Source organism: Panthera pardus, unplaced genomic scaffold (assembly GCF_024362965.1).
Source record: "Panthera pardus isolate Hobbes unplaced genomic scaffold, ASM2436296v1 HiC_scaffold_12, whole genome shotgun sequence".
Classification (NCBI taxonomy): Eukaryota; Metazoa; Chordata; class Mammalia; order Carnivora; family Felidae; genus Panthera; species Panthera pardus.
The window spans coordinates 30699072-30718777 of NW_026526677.1; the positions used below are offsets into that span (position 1 = coordinate 30699072).

Genomic DNA, 19706 nt, shown 5'->3' on the forward strand with positions numbered 1-19706 from the left:
AAAATCCAGATGTCAACTGGAAAGTGTCTTTCCTGGAGGCTCTATGGGAGAATTCCTTTTCTTTCTTTACCTTTTCCAGCTTCTGGAGGTTGCCCACATCTCCTGGCTTGTGTTGTTCCTCCTTCATGTCCAAAGCCACCAACAGCACTTTGGGTTTTTCTTAGGTTACATCACTCCATTCTCCTCTTCTGCCTCCCTCCTCTGCTTTTGGCGATGCAGGTGATTACATCGCGCCCCCCCCCCCCCCCCAGATAATCCAGGGTAATCTTCTTATTTTAAGGTCAGCTGATTAGCTCCTGAACTCCATCAGTATCCTTGATTCCCCTTTACCATGCAAGGTAATATATTCACAGGTTCCAGGGGTCAGGACATGGACATCTCTGGGGTCGGTTCAAGGGTGGGGGTGGACAGTGTTACCTGCAGTAAGTACATAGGTCTTTTTTACACTAAACACAATAATTGTTTGAATTAGGACTCTTTCGATTGCAGAAACAGAACCTAACTCAAGTTAATAAAAAGGAAAATATTTTATTAGCTTATATAGTTGAAAGGAAAAATGTGATTGGCTTCAGGCACAACTGGATCCGTATGTCCAAAATGTCATCAGGGTACTCTTGTTTCTTTGCTTGGCGTGTGTGTGTGTGTGTGTGTGTGATGATGATGATGATTTGATTCTCAAGCCCGGGCTGTCTGCATGGTAGCTAAGACAAAGCTTCCAGGCAATTCCAGGCCTACACAGTTCTCAAGACCCAGGATCCCAGAGAGGAACCCATGACCTCTTTTTAGGTAGTACCAGAAAAAGCCTGAGGATGACTCCCAGCTTGGGTCACATGTGCATCCCTAGACTAGCCACTGGTCAGGGAGATCCTAGAACAGGGTTGGGTCAGCCTTTGCAGAGCACATGAACTAAGAGGTGGAGGGAGAGGTTCTCCAAAAAATTTCAGGCACTGTTACGAAAAGAAAGGTGAAAGAGCTAGGCAGGCAAAAACCACTGATGTCCACTCCACCATCTCATTGCTGGATTTTAGAACCAAGTACTTGATTCCATGGTCAGAGCTCATTTGACTTCAGGCAACAAGACACTAAACTTGAAAGAATACAGAAGAGGCTCACCCAGGGCAAGTAGGAAGTTAGTTCAAGTCTACGGAAGAAGAGGAATTGTGCAGTCGTTAAGAGTATGGGTTTTGGAACCAGATTGTTTGGATTCATATCCAATTTATTGGTTGTGTTTACCTGTCCTCTCTGTGCCTCAGTTTCCTCATCTGTAAAATGGAGTTAGTTATAGTACCTACCTCCTGAACTTATTGTGAAATTTAAATGTGTTAATACAAATAAAGTGTTTAGAATAATAGTACCTTGACAGAGAGTAAGCCCTCAACAATTAATAGCTTTAAAAGTTATTATTGTTACTATAAGTAAGCCCCTTAGGATGGCTTAGGAACTTGGAAGATAGTTGTAGGACCCAAGTCAGATACTTTCTTGGTTTCTCTTTTTCTAACTGGGGACACACAGTCTCTTACCTCTGGAACTTTCTTTCAAGCATCTCAGTGAGAACTCAGGTTTCTCACTTGTAAGGCAGATTTTCACATGGTTTTCGGTTGCCCTCTCCACTCTGTCCTTACCTGTACGTGCCCACCACCAAATGAATGCTGGGTCAGTGTTTCTGAGTTCCAAGTCTTGAGAGAATCTGATAGTCTGGCCCATGATTGGCTTTAAATAAGATTGAACTTCTTTTGATTTGCTGTCACTGACCAAGTTACCTTGGACACAGGGTCATCTCTTTCAATAGGCACGAAAGGGGCAGCTTAAGTTGAAGAGGAAAGTTGAGCTTAGCCAGAAAATTGACCAACTTGTTTTTTACATGTATGTGCTAGCAAGTAGGAGTTTTCCTACAGAATGGGAAAGAGTCAGTTTCAACAAATAAAGGTTATATCTAGATGTTTGGGAATAGGACAGCACTGGGAACTGCTTTGTTCTGGTGTGATTTAGCCAGTAGTATGTGCAGAGAAAAATTGGTTATTCTATTATTATAAATGGTAGAGGCATGTTCAGCTCCAATTAGACGTGCTCTCATTGAGGACAAAACCCCCATTCATTCACTTTTGCCTGCCTGAAGCATCAACCTCAGAAACTCATTCCTGGGAGGGTGGACTGCTTACCTTCCCTGTCAGGAGAGTGGATTCTAGAATGACCCTCAAACCTTCCTTTTGAGAACAGGAGGAAAAGGCCACGCTTGCTCTTTGTTCCCTGGATCCCCTGTCACCTGTCAGAGCCCCGAACGTTTTCAGCTTTCTCAGTCCAGGATTTCAAAACATCTCCATGTACGGAGGTACATGCTCTGCCTTCAGAGCCCTTGTCCTTTTCTCCAAGGACTTCTGTAAGAATCCTTCCAGCAAAGCAGTTTTGCAGTGATGGGGAGGAAGGGGTACTGATGGAATTTCTTACAGGAAGGGTAGAAATGCTTTGGATCCAAGCTAGGCATCTTAGGAAGCATGGAGATTTGGGGGAGAAGACAAAACATTGTTAAGATTTTGATAGAGGTCAGCTGGGTAGAGTCTCCACTGTAAAGACTCTTGTGCCCCTTTCTGGTTGAACAATTCGCAGGCTCCACACTTGCTTTCAAATGCGTTGGTTTTGAAGCAGTCAACAAAAAAGCATCCTGCTGCCAGGGCCAATCATCAAAAAGAGACAAGAGAGCGATGCAAACCGTGGGGGAATGTGCGAGAGAGAAATATTGTAGAGCAGAAACGTGGCTCCACTGGCCTGATACCGTGTGCATTATCTCCCCCAAAGGACCCCGTGGTTTAATGGATGGGGCTTTAACCTGCCCAGAGGTCAGTCTCTGCTGGACAAGTGGAACCTCATCCCTGAGGGCATCGACATACTCATGACACACGGACCTCCTCTAGGTAAGTGAAGCAAATGTTGTCCTTTTGTCATAATAGATGTCTTTTTCCCCAAGCATAATAAACAATGCTTCAGGGATATAATCATTTCCTTCAAAAAATAAAAAGTGAATACAAAAAGAAAAGCCAATGTCTTTAAAGAAACCGGTATGATAATTAAACTCAGCAGTTCTGCTAGGCTTACAGGTGTTTTTGAAATTAAATTTTTTTTTAATTTAGTTGAGTCAGGGAAAATCAAATCAGTATGGAGCACCACAGTCTTTGGAGCTCGATCATTTATTTTAAGAACTGTATTCACTTTGGAGTAAGGGAAGTGGAGACTGGAGGGAAGAAGGCACAGACCTCTCAATTGCAGGGCTTTTGAATGGCAACGAAATAATGGAAACTTTTGTTTAAAGTAGCTCATTATCTTTTCCCATGTAATAGTGGGACCTGGGAAATCTTTAAAGTTAAACATTTGAGCTGATTATATAAGCAAAGAACCCTTTAAAAAAAAAAAAAACTAAGGTGTTAAGTAAGGACTTACATTGAAAGTTACTTAAAGATACTCATCCTACAGAATCCTTGAACCTACAGAATCCTCAAACCTACATCCAGGTTTAGATTGCCAGCGTGCTTCAAAGCTACCTTTAGTTACGCAGGTTATGGGCCAGAATATGATTTTTTGACTTTTATAATTCTCTTTTAATTATTCATGAACTTGTTATCTCCTTGGCTTAGCCACAGAACATTGTCAAACAGGACTATCACCTGGATCCCCATTCAACAAAGGTGTAACTCTGGAAATTCAGATGCTTCACTTATAGTAGGAGAGCTTTTCTTTTCTTTCTTTCTTTCTTTCTTTCTTTCTTTCTTTCTTTCTTTCTTTCTTTTAGATTGCAGTAAAAAACATATAAGATGAAATCTACACTCTTAATAAATGTTCAAATGCATAATGCTAGCAAAGGTTGGTTTAGAGAAAGGAAGAAAACCCTTGTTACAAAATAAATTATTTTCAGTCTTTCCCTATGGTTTGAGGTTGTGGTCCATATGACTTCCCTCCTCTGTCAACCTGAAAAATAAAAAATCTAACACACATCCCCTACTGTGAATTTAATCTTTGTAGATATTGTTTCCTCCAGCCCACTTAGGGCTGCTTTCCATCCCTTCCAAGGAAAGTGAGTGCTCTGTGTTTCACATAGAAATAGCAGAAGGGAGGGCCAAGGCGTGGGTCATGGTGGCACATTTTAATGATGTGGAGAAGCAAGAGAAGAGAAGCAGGTTGTGTTGTAGACAGGGGAATTGTCCAGATTTGCACAGGATCTAGCCATTCCTGACTTTTTCAGTATTTCAGAATCACCATCCCCATGCCTTTTTCCCCCTATTCCATCCCATCCCACCCCATGTTTTAAAAGATCACACTTCCAACAACATTTATCATCATAATGAATTAAGCTCCCTATTTTGCAGCCATTAGAGACTAAATCCTGAATTGCTAGCTAAATATTCTGATCAGCCCTGAGTTACCCAGTGAGACCCTACAGAGAGAGCATCTCAGCCAACTCGGTCCTTTCCCTGAGCAGGCTATTCCATGCAGACATGATTCTCCTCAGGCTGTTTATTGTAAACAGGACTTGGATATCCTCAGCACAGACAGCTTTACGTGACTGAAGTATTATTTGGAATATAACTTTGAGCAGACCACTTGATTCGCAGACTCATCAGGCCATTAATGTCGGTACAGAAGCAAGTGGTGGTAGTCCTAAGTCTGCATTCTAGCCTCCAAAGAATTGAGACATCCCAGAAACTTTGAATACTACTTTACTTGTAGTAAATATGGAGTAATCCAGAGAGTGGTTGTGCATGTAGCAAAGTAAGTTCTACCTCAAGGAGTTCCACAATAAAAGGTCAGGTGAGGTTTTCATAAGGTAAAGTTGAACCTTAATCAAAGTATGTTATTGGGATTCTTGTGAAAATGCTGGTTTGGGGTGGGGATGGAGAGGGGCCTTTAATTCTTTCCTGTTGAGTAGCAATCTCACCGTGAGACTTTACTATCATGGTATAAGCAGGATGCCTTCTCAGGTTGATTGTATATGAAATGAGATAATTTCTTCCTTCAAGGAAAACCGTCCATGATAGAATATGCCAATCACTGTGGATTAAGGATTTTTTTCCCCTAACAAACAGAATTTTGAATCAAACCTCCGGTTGAATTTTTATAGGGCCCCGTTTTCATCTGATGTTCTTACCAGACTCTCTAGCCACTCCCCACACCCCAGTTAACATGTCTTTACAGAAATGCTCTGTCTTCATTGCTGCAGTTCCGTCAAACAAAGTGGAATAAGCTTATCAGTCCGTTTCTGCCTGATCATTTCTGAATAGTAGAAATCACCAACAGAGCTGTGGTATGGATTCCCACTGATGACGATTTAGCCATTAGTCCAACCTGCCTTCTTTACACCCATCCTGCTCAGGCAAATGGGGTCTATTTCTGGCCATAATCATCCAGATACCTGACTTTTGTTATAATTGATGTCCGTTTTTATGGATTCTCTACATTAAACATGGAAGTAAGTGGCTTTTACTTTAAAGGTAGTCAGTTAGCCCCAGCTGACTGGATGCCACCATGTGGTCACATTGCTGCCTATTCCCAGAGAGGAGACTGGAGGAGGAACTTGCCATTTCCAGCTTTGGTCATCAAGAACTACCAAGGGTTAAAGTTGATGTACCTGAGGAGAGCAAGGTATCTTGTGGCCAGTTTACAGACAGTCCCTACCAGCCTGTCTTTTTTGAGCCATCTTAGAGGTAAACTGCTATAAGAAAGACGTAATAAAAAAAAAAAGAGAGAAAAGTAACCGAATTGAGAAAGAAAGAGATATTGCAGGACTGCCGGGAATAAATGTCATTAGGCCCATGAAGATTTGAAACCAGGGCTGCATAAATCAAATCCCTTACAGAAAGAAAAAAAAAATGTTAATTAACAGGAAGAAAAAAATGGAAACCAAAAAAAAATTTCAAGAACCTAAAGAAGACAAAGTGACAAGTGAAAAGTTCCTTAAAAGCCATTGTGAGCTTTAATGGAGAGGCTAGGATTACAGATAATGTAATAAACCTTCTGTGAGTTATGGCTTCCTGAAAGTCTAAATGAAACCTTACCTGAAGAAGGAAAATTAAGAGTATTGATTGCATTTTGCCCTTAGGTTTTCGAGACTGGGTTCCAAAGGAGCTTCAAAGAGTCGGCTGTGTGGAGCTTTTAAACACAGTCCAGAGGCGAGTCCGGCCCAAGCTCCATGTATTTGGTGGAATCCATGAAGGTAAGACCAGCAGAAAGGCATTCACAAGGTCTTGTATCATTATTCATGATCTCATTCCAGAATGGGGACCTTGGGTACAGTTGGAATGACTGGAATAGTGTTGTCAAACTCTTTTTACCAGTGGCAGAACCTTTTGTAATATCAATTGTTAGGGGAAATACCTGCATGTAAAGCTGATAAATATTTTATATGGAGATTCTCTCTTTTAAGCAGAGTGGAGAGAAAGAAGTAGGTCTGGTTCACCTTAGGGAAAACCCAGCAACCCCAACCCCACCCCCACACCCCAAGGCAACTTCTGGAATCTCAGGGCTCTGATGAGGAATGTTTGCTAACCACCACTGTAGAACAGCCCTGAGGTAAAAAAAGGACAAATTCTTTCTTTAAGACATTTAGAAGAAATGGCCTGGATATTAGACTAAACAACTTCCAATGCCTCTTTCTACCTGTAAATATTGTGTTTCATATGGAATACACACAGGACCCAGGAAGACAAGACTTTCTTTGAAAAATAACTTTGGACACACAGTGAAAGTTATAGAACAGAAATGGCAGGAACCTGCAGATTTGCAGGTAGTCACTTCCTTAAGAACCTCCGAAAACCATTTCAGACTTCTCAGAAATCATCAGCGCTATTAGGTCAGGCTGAGGCTAAAGGGAATAATTAAATCTCCCCCAACTGGAAACTGGTCCAGTTGCCTCTTTCTGCCTTTCAAGGTAGGGTGGAGTCAAGTTCACAGAATCCAAAAGCCTCCCAGGAAACTTTAGGGCTCTAGGTTTCGTCTGTCCTTCCTTTTTAAAACCTAGGGTCTTTAGACAGACACAAAGCTGTCTTTCAGCAGGCGTTAGATTTTTCTTGGCCGCACCAGTATCTCCCGGTTTCACGGGTTTGTGTGCAGTGGTGCGTTTACATAGGCAGCCTCCATATTTTCTCCAGCTCCTGCTTACAGCTTGTACTCTGGAGTTCTTTATGAATCTGCAGGTGAGTTGTTGAGGCCTACGTGTCTGATGAAGCAAGAAAACCAAGTTTGCTTTTCAAAGCCCACAAATCCATTGGCTTCCAGGTTAGGCATTAGAGGCATACGTATTGAAAATCATCCTCCTAATGCCAGAGAAAATTCAGCTTGCCCCAAGTGCAGGCACCAGCTGAGTGCATGGAATGCGGGGTGCAGCTCCGCAGGAGTAGACATCATCCTACCCTGACTTGGAGCCGTAGTCCCTGAAAAGGAGGGCATTTCTTTAAGGCATGATACCGGATTGGTGGGGGAGAATGGGTGGGAGCTCATGTCTAAACAGCAGTTCTGGGGGACAGTTATCAGGCTTGAACACCTACAGCATACCTCTGAGTTTGCATTTCATCTGGTTTTTTTAAATCATTAATTAACTTTAAACTAGCCAGACTATTGGGGAATTCCACTGAAGCCCCAAAATAATAAACTTGCTTAAAAGGGAGGAGATCATATTCAAATAAACTTGTCTCACTTTTATTCACTTAAGACAGCTGAAGAGGGCAGAGAGAGGGCAAATACCAACCTCTTGATGGAGAGAGATAACAAGACTTTATGACCCCAGAACTAAACAGTGCACATTTTAAATGCCTCTTTTCTTTTCTTAAGAGATTTTTCCATTGACCCTCATTAAGCTCTCCACAGGCTTACTTGGAGAAATTTTAGCAAATGGAAAGGAAAAAAAAAAAAAAAGAAAGAAAGAAAGAAAGAAAAACCTGTTGTTTCTGTAAGTCCTGATAATTTTTCACGGACATATTTTTCTATGCCATAAGAGCCTGATACCAACACAGAATTACAAACTTAATTGTAGAGGTTCTCAGGTAGATATAGGGTATCCAGGGATATGTGCTAACTTGCAAACATGCTAAAAATTTCAACGAATTAAAAATTATCAAACTGGAAGGGAGCCCTGGGTGGCTCAGTCAGTTAAGTGTCTGACTCTTGATTTCAGGTCAGGTCATTGTCTCATGGCTCATGAGTTCAAGCCCCACATTGGGCTCTGCGCTGACAGTGTGAGCCTGCTTAGGATTCTCTCTTTCCCCTCTCTGTCTCTGCCCCTCTTCTGCTCTCTAAATAAGCAAATAAATAATAAACATTTAAGAAAATTATGAAAGAGGCATACATACCAAAGACCCAGAAAAACTTTCTTAACTTTCTTCCAGTAGGTTGCAAGAGATTTATATTCTGCATGTGGGAAGTGTTTTGGCTTGATCCAGTGCCCAGGTGAGCTTAGGAAACAGGGTCTTATGGTGATGTCTCTGCAAATCACTCGGGTGTTCGGTTATTTGACTTTTTTGAGTGAAATGGAATCAAAGCCACACAATTTGAGTAAGTTAAGATCAGTTATCTCCTAGATAAGGAAGCTGAGCATCCACCCTCCTGGATCCCAGTGCAGTGCTCTCCCCCACGCCCCCCCCCCCACCTGTCCCAAAGCCCATTTGGGATTTGGATGCCTGTGCCCTGAGGAGTCGCTTATGTTACTCATTCTGTTCCCTAGAACTCAATAATTAATGCAGGGCTTTGAAATGAAAATCATATTTTAAAAAGAGGGGAAGAAATGTTTTTTCTTTATTCTCACTAGTAACGAAATCACAGTCTTTCCCTGACAAATCTAGTGCTTAAATAAGAAAAAAAGAATCACTTTTCTTTGAAGTAGAGGATTCTCCCTTTAAAGAAAACAGAATGTAATTGGAAGGCAGCTTCTGAAAGCTGTTATCATCTGGGGAGGCTTCATTGAATCTCATCTCACTGCCCACTGGCAAAGATTTTTTCAGTTTTCCTTGCCTGACAGCTCACCACTGAGTCACTGTCATTTGTATATATTACAGTAAGCATGACACTCTGTCTCCACAGGTTACGGCATTATGACCGACGGTTATACAACGTACATCAATGCCTCAACGTGTACAGTCAGCTTTCAACCGACCAACCCTCCAATTATATTTGACCTTCCAAACCCACAGGGTTCATGAAGCTCTAAAAAGCCCAATTGGAATGTGAGGGAAGGTCTATAAACTGTCATTTTTCTAATTATAAACTTACATTCTCTTACTTGTTTATTTCCAAATCCTGTGAGTTCTTTTTGTAAATTACTGGAACACAAATGACTCTAGAGGTTGTGCTTCTTTATTTTTTTTTAAATGGGGCGTCCATTCGAAATGAAAGGAGCATTGTGAATTTGTAAAATGACTTCCGTTTTCTCAAAGGCCACGCCATTGTAAATTGTTAGTATTCGCCAAAGGACAGCCAAGCTTTCTTTTTAAAAGGTGATGAAAGTCTTATTTTAATATGCTTTAAGCTGGAAGAAAAAGAAAAAAAAAAAGAAAAGAAAAAAGAAACAGGTAGGTAGTGTTTTAAAAACCACCCAGATTTGCACAACTGTTTAAGAGTATTGTTTGAAGTATTTTATTTTTTGGTGTTTTGTTATTGCTGTTGTTTTCTTGGTAATGCTTCTTTTTTGCAGACGTGGCCTGGATTTGTAACAATCTTTTCGGCAAAAGTAGGCGTGGAAAGACTTCTCTTCACACTCTCACTATAAAGAAAGCTGCATCTGGAGAAGAAAACGACCCTCGTTTAAAGGATGGCTTAGCTAGTGAGATCCATGTTGTGGTTATACAAGGTCTCATTGTTTGTTTGTTTTCTTTTAAATTATTTTAGCTTTAAAAATATGGAAATGGAATCTGTCAAGAGCAGGTATTTCACGCAGTTAAAAAAAATTGAGCGCGCAGACTCCTTTTCAGTATGGGTTTATATATATAAATATTTTTTGTGTATTATGACTAAGTTAGGAGTTTAATATTGCCAAGGACAGTACAACTGCAAAGCGATGCTTTATAGCAGGGCATCGCAAGTCCGAAGGGGCTGACACATTTTCTCAGAACTCAAGATCTCAAAGAACTTGAGTTAAATCTAGGTTACAGTTACAGGCGTGTACAGACTTATACATGGATGCAATGGAAGGTAACTAAAATAAGGCTTAGTTGTCCTTTATATTTAAATACCCTGAATTGTCTTCTTACTTCCTCTCCCTCCCCCCATTTTGCACTGTGTGTCGATGCAATCTTCGCTAGCACAAAATATTGTCGCTAATAGTCATTTCTGTTTTCCCATTGTAAATGCTGTTAAGCTTTATCCTATTTTATGTTACCTTGTTAATGAAATTTAGGAAAGCAGTTTTTTCTTTTAAATTTATTGTGATATTCTATATCTAGCGGCCTTTATATGCAAATAAAATTGCAAGATTTTTAAATCTGTCCTGTTTGGAGGATTGGCTAGGAGGATGGTGGTTTAATCCCCAGGTGGGGAAAGGGGGTGGATTTATTCATATGCAACATTAGTACTCCCTCTCAGGAGAATTAGAATAAGTGCTTTTTTTTTTCTGATTTTCAATAAGTCTTTTATTGCCCACCTTTCCCAGGCTGGCAGGTAGATCGATAAGGCACTCTGTCTACTCTTTCCTTCCATCGCACTGTCATCTACCTTGCCGTAGGTTTCAGAGAGTGAATATCTCGTCTTGGCCGTTGTAATTTCTATAGGAAGGGTCCCGGTGCAGTGGAGGCTGGAGATGCTATTGTGGATGTGTGGTAGTGAGAAGGTGAACCAATGGGTAATAGAGTGGCCACTACACAGTCTCCCTAGGAGCAGTTACCATCGCCTCCTCACTGTTTTATTTATTTATTTATTTATTTATTTATTTATTTATTTTTATTGACGTCCATCGCTAAAATGTTATGGTAGCCAGGAGGCCCCAGGCAGTGGTGGGGTGTGGAAAATAAAGTTATGTCTGTTTTATTTTCTCTGGAACAGCCATTGAAAAAAAGCGACATGATCTTGAATCTGCAGTGTATCCCAAAAGTCTATGTTCCAGTGCCCATCGGATTGTATTCTGACACATCTTCCTTCCCTCCTCCCATTGTGGACTCTTTGGTGTCATTGCTGAGAAGAATTTTTGATTTCAGTACCAGCAGGGTAGAGAGAGTGTTTTAGGCCAGAATTCCAGCTCAGATGCCCATGTAATCATCTGGGGCTATCATAGTTGGTAATATTTATTAAGTGTCTTAGATGCCACCCAGAGCCTGTGGTGGATGCTTTCGTCTGACCTCCCTTCCTGAGCAGAGGTGGTCCATGACCAGAGTAGCCATGATAGGCCAAAAGAGGTCAAAGGAGGTTAACTGTGAGAGGTTAACAGCCCTCCTCTGATCTGCTACATCAGTAGAAGAAGGTGTTGACTTTAGGGCACTCCCTAGGGAGCTGGAGTGAGAGGTGACTGAATGGAAATTTCATCTGGTTACCGAACAAGGAGCTAAGCTCAGACTTCTGGAAAAGCAGGCTTTCCAGAGACAGGTGGATGATCACGATGACAAGTGTGCATGCGCAGCCCTTGACAGCATGTCTGGACCCAAACTAATTAAGCTAAGCACTTACCAAAATTGCTTTCCATTGTGAGTGGGCAGGAAGCAGTCCAGCCTGCTAAATCTACAGGCTAGACTGGCTCGTGGTCCAGGTTCACCACTCCGTATGTATGAACTACCTCCAGGAGGGCCCGAATGACCGTCCAAAGGCCTGAAGCTTTCTCCACTGGGCCTTCTAACAAAGGAACATTTGAAATAACTCTTACAAATTGGCACTTTCCACTCTTTCATCACCAGGCACTCTGCTGAGCGGGTCTCCTATGTTGTTTCTAATACTCACAAAACCCTGGGAGAGGTCACGTAAGCCCCACTTTATAGATAGGAAACCAAGGCTCCAAAAGTTAAATAAATTTCCCTAGGAAAATGGAAGGTTCAAGACCAGGTCTGTCTGAATTCATAGCCTCTGCCCTTTTTATCACCCTGCCTCTGGACTAGAAAAGTTGATGCCCTTCAGCAGCTGATGGAAAACTGATACGGGCCTGGGGACATTTCTATCATGTATGTATGAGCTACTGGAGCATCCTTCAGTGTGGCCTTACATCATCAAATTGGACCACTTCCTTTCTGCTTGAGGCACACAGCACAGTGCACAGTGGATAGGAGCACAGAGCCTGGAGTCCGTGTGCCTGCCCAAGCCCCAACCCCTCCTCCAGCTGTCTCTGATGTCTTTGCCTGGGTACTTAACATCACTGTAAAGTAGGGCTGATGATGAAGTTGTTGTAAGTTGTGATACGGAGATCACCACCTGGCATCCAGTTTGTTAAATAAGGTCCCCCATGCTGCCTTGAGATTCTCCAGGTAGGACCTGTCTATTGCCTCCTCACCCTTGAGAGCCCCAGTAGCATTATTTCCAAGAGAGTGTATTTGTTTGCATTCCTTGGAAACTATAATGAACCTCTCTTTCTAAACTATGAAGAACCCCAAGGGCATTTGTGAGAGGCAGATAAGGGGGCCTGACTTTTCAGTTTGGGGATCATATTTTGCAAATCCCTTCTAATCTCAGGAGAGGAAGGAGTCTGCACTCTTCGGAGTTGCTTTAAATGCCACCCGTGGATCTTAGCATCTTTCTCCCTGTGGAGTCTTTACATTCCATGTCACCATCTCCTTCAAGCTCAATTACTGAATTTTTTCTCTACATTTTCTCCCAATCCCCTTTTGTCTTATATAGATGATGTGGGGTTGCTGAAATCCCCTTAAGAGGCAGGTCACTGTTATTCTGACAGGTGGCCAGCGTTAAGCCTGCCTTCATCTCCATCACTTAAGTAAATAAATACTGTGACCCAGGTCTTAAGTAGGGAGAAACAGAAGCTGGGAGGATTTGGGATTTGTCACTTGCAGATAAAACACTTGCTGTGCCCAGAATAATGCCCCCTCCCCCAGCCCTCCACCAGCAAGGATGTGCTGCTCCAGTGGAGTGAACATCCATCTTTTATTTTGGTTTCCCAGTATCTTTTCGTGCCCTGTTCCCACTTTCCTAAAAGTTTTAAGTACATTTTGTTTAATTATTAAACCAAAGTGAATTAAGGTCTACTTTGTTTTGAGAATTTGGCTGTAAGCTGAGGCATTTGGAAACACTGCTGGGCATGGAACAGGAGGCAATGGGATGTGGGGAGGGTTCCAGGACTGGACATTCTTAATGGGTGGTTTTAGAGAAGGATTTAGAGAAGGTATTTAACCCACTTCTGGATGTCAGCTTCCTAATGCAAAATGTTTTTTCTTTTACTTTGTGATAAAGTAGCAAGATTGCTGCCTGTGTCCACTCTGACAAGGCTCTTCCAGAAGCTTAGAGCTGTTTTCCCTTCCTTTTCAAGATGTCACCTCTACCATTTTGTTCCTATCCTGCCTTTCCATGGAAAGATAACCATACTGATTCAAAAACCTCTCTGATAAATCTTCCTCTTCCCTGGTGCCCATTGTAAAGTCGGCCTCTACAACTCACAAGAAGTTCAGAGAGGGTCAGTAGCACCACCATGGTCGCAGAAAATCAAGAGATAGCCCCACATTGGCATTTGGGCTCTTAACTTTGAGCATGAACTGCTTTTTCAGTTTGATATTCAGGAATAATCAAAGATGGAGAGATCAATTTGGCCAGACATAATGTGATTTTGTAGCAGAGAAAAACATGCCATCTGTGACTTATTATTATTAAACCAGATTATTTAAAACAAAACAAAACAAAACAAAACTTAAGAATCTGACCTCCAGGTGTTCCCAAGAAGATTCACTTTCTTTCCCCTCAACTAGTCCACATATAACAGTTCTGATGGGCACCCAATTCCTCCTCCCACAAGAGAGATGTTGCTCTTTGTCACATGTTTTGACACACATGTTTATGTCCAGTCTGGAAGACATTGGGTATCAGTAAGAACCCTTGACTTTGAAATTGGATGTGCTTGCCTTCAGATCTCACTGATGGCTATCTACCATCTGGGTAACCTTGGACATGCTACTCTACTTCCCTCAGGCTCAGACTCCACACCTGTATAATGGGGATAATTCCTACTTCATGATGGATTTGTCAGAGTTGTTATGATAATATCACTAAGTTCCTGGGCCCAGGGAGCTATTATAATACACAGAAGATTTTATTATGCTGTCATTCATAGTTTCTTAAAGCAAAAGAAAAAAGGGGGGGGGGGGCAAAAGGAAACATTTAGCTTCTTTTTCCAGGTTATTCAGAGCCCCTCACAAGAGAAAGTGAATTCCTTCAGCTGGACGGAGTCAAGGTTGTATAGCTACAAACTCAAGCCATACATAAATCGAGCTTTTTAAATTCCTCCCTCTCTCTCTCTAAACTATAAGACAAAACATTTGTAGTAGGTTCTTCTTGACTCCTCCTCATTTCCTTCCTGAATTAAGGATGTCTTACAAGACAAAAATCTTGAGGTAAAAGGCCTTTCATATCTGAAAGCATCTATATCTGGGTAATGGTGAGAGAGAGAAATGCATTTCCATTAAGAAGCATGGCCACAGTGGTACTAAAAGCACGAACAGACTAAACACGCGAAGGCAGAGAGCCTGCACCCATCAATCAGCTTTGATTTTTATGAAGCCACGGTTACCATGCGGTGCATCCGAGTGCTCTCAGAGCCCGCTTACCAGGGGAAGGGGCCTGTAATTTCATAGCCCATTTCTGTCCTGACCTTAGTGGCTGACCTTGAGAATAGGTTGAGTTTTTCAGTAGAAGCTTCTGAAATAGCAAATGACTTGGAACCCAAATGCTCCATGCTTGGGCTCACCAACATGCCCTTGCATACACTGGCTATAATGCTTAGGTACCAGCTACTTAATTCTTAAAAAGGACTCATATTTCCTGGAAGCCTTCCCTGAATCCCCCTACTCATACCCAGAACACTTCCTTTTGGTACTGCCATAGCCCCCACAAGCATTTCTACCTATACCATGTTCTGATTGTTGCTGTCTGCCTGCAAGCTACATGAGGTCAGCGGCCAGGTCTTCTGTTACTGCATTCCCAGCATCTAGGTCTGAAGAATGCTTTCTCAGTGAATTAATCAATGTTTGGCAGACAATAGCCAGGTATGTGAGAAAGGTAGGAGAAACTAATCACAGATAAAATCGACAGACATCTGAACACTGTAGGGCTAGTGGCGTACTCGTAAGCTTCAGTTGCAAAACTCCATTCTTGTCACTAAAGGTCCTTGTAATTTGGTGAAGAAAACAAGATATTGCCACATGAAGCTAAATAGCAGTTAAGATTTAAATAATAGTTCAAAACAGCAATGAAAGGAAATCAGGGCCTGTGATAGTCAGGTTTGTCCAGTTCTGTGAGTAGCCATTGTTATGAGAAGTGCCAGCTGGGGATTTAAGTCTCAGACAAGGCACTGGCAGCTAACCCAGGAGAGGGAGTCTGAGTGATAATGATAATGTCAGTCCCATGCAGCTTCATTCCTGCAGGAGAAAAACCGGTCTGGCCAGTGGCAATTCCAAGTGTGTCACGTAGCTGGTTTGTTTTCTTAATTTACTCTATGAAATGGTTTTCTCTAATGGCATGCCATTGACGAAATGCACCATAATGTCTCCATCCATCACCTCCAAATGCTTTTGCATGCATCAGTTGTTGACTTGTTTTCTCCCGTTCAGCACATAAATGAGAGGAATGATTTATCCAAGGCCACCAGTTACTCTTATGTGGAATCTGAAATAGCTCTCTGGAGAAATACTGCACTAAGCACATGTTTCTTTATGCTGTTCTCAACTTGTGTTAGAGGGTGACTTTGGCCTGGGCTGTACTGCTGTCCTTCTGACCAGTGTTTCCCGGGTAGCTAGTCCAGGTGTCCCCTGTGGTCTGTGACTCTCAGATGTAAGAGCTTGTGTTCCTGTGAGTGTGACCACTAAATTTGGATTACGGGATATGGTAGCCAAGGCTTTGGCCTTTGAAGCTGTGTATAGGCATTTGAACAAGCAGTGATTCCCCCCCCCCCCCCATGAGCTCTCTTCAAGTCACACTCACCAGGAAGAGAAAAGGTATTTCATGCATGAGTGCAGTTCCCCTTCCTTCTTTCAATTTGCCCCACTTCCTTGAACTCTCCATGCTGGAGACTTCTGGCCCCTAACCCCTCAGTTTTGCATAGATTGGGAGATCAGAAATAGAAGATAAACAGGAACGTCAAGATAATTCTTATCTGCTGCAGGTTCCTTGAGCGGAGGCATGGTATGACATTCTCTAAATAAGGTCTTCAAGTACTAACTTGAACATGAGAAGGGGCACCTCCACAAAGTTTTTGTCTTATTAGATGATGGTGATAATGAAATTAACAGTTAGAAGCATCAAATAATACAGAGACCCTGAAATGTTAAACACAGTACTCCTATCTGTAGCATTAATAAATTGTGGCGTGGGGCGCCTGGGTGGCACAGTCGGTTAAGCGTCCGACTTCAGCCAGGTCACGATCTCACGGTCCGTGAGTTCGAGCCCCGCGTCAGGCTCTGGGCTGATGGCTCGGAGCCTGGAGCCTGTTTCCGATTCTGTGTCTCCCTCTCTCTCTGTCCCTCCCCCGTTCATGCTCTGTCTCTCTCTGTCCCAAAAAAATAAACGTTGAAAAAAAAAAATAAATAAAAAAAAAAATAAATTGTGGCGAGATGTGAAATACTAGGTTTATCTTAATTCTTTTTTTTTTTTAATTTTTTTTCAACGTTTTTTATTTATTTTTGGGACAGAGAGAGACAGAGCATGAACGGGGGAGGGGCAGAGAGAGAGGGAGACACAGAATCGGAAACAGGCTCCAGGCTCCGAGCCATCAGCCCAGAGCCTGACGCGGGGCTCGAACTCACGGACCGCGAGATCGTGACCTGGCTGAAGTCGGACGCTTAACCGACTGCGCCACCCAGGCGCCCCGGTTTATCTTAATTCTTAACGTAAAAAGTTGAAAAATACAGCTTGGAGGGTTTCACCTGAGAAATTTGTTTAAATATATTTCGTAGAAATAAGAAATAAGAAAAATGATACTTTTCACTTCGTATTAAAGTTTCTCTCATGAAAGTGTGTGTCTGTGTGCGCACGCGCGTGTGTGTGTCTACTTCAACAATATTATGCCCAATATATAACCAATTAACCTTTTTCCTTGACTGGCTATATTTCTGGTTACCAATGCAATTGAAATAAGATGTACAGAAGGGTAAGAACTTTCCTTGTATTGTTTTCTAAAAATCTGGAGATAATCATAAGACCACTAGTTGCCTTGGGAGTGATATGTTGGTTTCACATCATATGAATGGAAGCTATGTGTTCTGCAAAGACTCAGAAACTAAGGTAGATGGACGTGTATTTCTCCTGCATTTGCATTTAACAGGTCACCTTCCCGAGGAAAGGTGAGGTCTATGGGTTTCGCATCCAGGAATGGCAGTAAAATTATTTGAGTTTAGAGATTGCTCAGAGAAATTTACTCAATAAAAAAATAAAGTGCGGATGGAGGAGTGGGGGAAGGAAGGAGAGAAAGCAAGAGATCTGGATCCAAACCTGAATGAACCTTTTGACTTCCCAGGTTAAGAGGTGTGACCTGTGCATGTCGTTTGATCACTTTCTTTCTCTAAACTATGAATTGATAGATTTTTCCTCTCTGATGTTAGGACACCCTCGGACAAAGGGGGCAAGTGAGTTGCCTGGTGGTTTTATTAATAGGAGGTCTGCTGGCTTTTGTGGGGGAAAGGAGAGCCAGACCCCTCATCACAGTCTCTATGTGTTGGCTTTTTCCAACACAGTCAACACAATGGCACATGGGAACCTATTTGGTAAGGATGTTCCTCTTACAGAAGACTTTTCCTAAGAAATAAATTATGCATCTCTGGCGAAGTGACAATATGCAGGCTATTCCAGCTATACTTGTGGATTCAGCAGTATCCCATTTATTGATATGAATATTTATATCCACACCAGTAGTGTTGCGGTTGTTGGTAGTATTTGCAGTGAATGGCTTGGCTGGGATGCTGAGGACATCACCTACTGTTTGTAAAGCTCAGCATTCTCAAAGCTATTTAAAGAACCCCTTCATCCCTACCACTCTGGCCCAGTGTTAACAGTAATTCAATAGAGGCATTCTCCTTTCATTACCACCCCACCCTCCCCCAAATAATTACTGCTGACCTAGAGGCCTTCTGGAGGTAGATGTATGTTGGTCATTTTTGTTTTTTTATGCAGTTCTCTTTCATCTGAAAATTTTGTAAAATTGTAATTGTCTTTCCCCAGTTGAATCTGTATACAGTTCTTTTAGTTTGCTACAAAAATGTTTCTACTACTTCCCTGAAGAGATTCTGTTTTAGTCCTTATTTTAATTTTTTTTTAACGTTTATTTATTTTTGAGACAGAGAGAGACAGAGCGTGAATAGGGGAAGGGCAGAGAGAGAGGGAGACACAGAATCTGAAACAGGCTCCAGGCTCTGAGCTGTCAGCACAGAGCCCAATGCAGGGCTCAAACTCACGGACTGCGAGATCATGACCTGAGCCAAAGTCGGATGCTTAACCAACTGAGCCACCCAGGCACCCCTAGTCCTTATTTTAGAAAGGAGGTTTGGAAGTGGGGTGGCACACCCAATAGATGTCTTTCAGGTGTTTTTAGTGGCCAGGAACATATAGCTGGGGGATATTAGATTGAGGCCAGGGAAGCAAATGTATATCTCTACATCCATGCACCAGATAACTAATATTTATCGTGTAGGCACTCTGTTTAGCATAAGTCCTCAGCCCGGAGTCGGGCCAAAGAGAGTCTGCAACCAAAGCTTTAACTACCTGGTCTAACCTGAATCAGAGCAAATGTACCTGTGTTCCTCCAAGTGACGTGTTTGAAAATCAGTGATGCTACTCCATTTTCTCCACCTGCTGTCCTGTAACACACAGGCTCAATCTCCTGTAGTGGCTTTTGCTGGCCACAGCTTACATTTCATAACTTTCATTTTTGGGCCATGATGTGTGTAAACAGAAACTGTGTCAGTAAATTCATTTAAGAAGGTTTGATGACAAATATGTTTTATTGGAAAAAGAAATGAATACAAAGCAATTGGCCTTTGGATCATGTAGTTAGGAGTGCATGTCTATAAGCCAGAGAAGTCTGGCTAATGTTACATCTCAAAAGTTAAAGTTTTAGGCCTTTTGACGCTTTCAAAGTTTGGATGATATGTCTTAAAACAGATATGCACTCTCTATTCGTCAAGGATTTAGAACTTCACTGGCTAATACTAACACTGATATCAGCAAAGTATGTTGAAAGGGACACCCACATAATGAAGAATGGAATATAATTCCCATGGTTCTGGACCTTAACTACTTTAAAGCTTTGAGACAGTGCTGAATTTTCCTAATGTTTTAGGATCCCTCCTTTTTCTCCCAAATAAGTCAGTCACAAAACTCCTCTCCACAAATATGTCTCTCTAATTACAATTAAAGAATTAACTACAAACTCAAGACTTTACATATTTCTTCACAACAGCGCTAAATTTCAAGATTCTATTTGTGAGGCCGAGATATATATATTCTTTTTTTTTCCAGAAATTTTCTGTCTTTTTTAAAAGCAGTATCTTAAAGGTTAGAGATTATGGCCATAATTTGATTTCCACAATTTATAATCTTTAGCTGGTAGT

The 19706-nt window shown here is 41.8% G+C and overlaps 1 protein-coding gene across 4 annotated transcripts in view; it reads left to right on the forward strand.

The window, feature by feature from the left end:
• The window catches only part of MPPED2 (metallophosphoesterase domain containing 2), a 175490-nt gene extending 165037 nt beyond the window's left edge, over positions 1-10453 (forward strand). For 3 of the 4 annotated variants that reach the window (XM_019456593.2, XM_019456596.2, XM_019456595.2), the window contains exons 5-7: positions 2794-2909; positions 6086-6199; positions 9058-10453. In XM_019456593.2, coding sequence (XP_019312138.1) covers positions 2794-2909; positions 6086-6199; positions 9058-9176 — 349 coding nt within the window. In that variant the 3' untranslated portion in view covers positions 9177-10453. The remainder of the gene's footprint in view (positions 1-2793; positions 2910-6085; positions 6200-9057) is intronic. The other variant, XR_002081917.2, reaches the window with a different exon arrangement.
• Positions 10454-19706: the final 9253 nt, after the last annotated feature.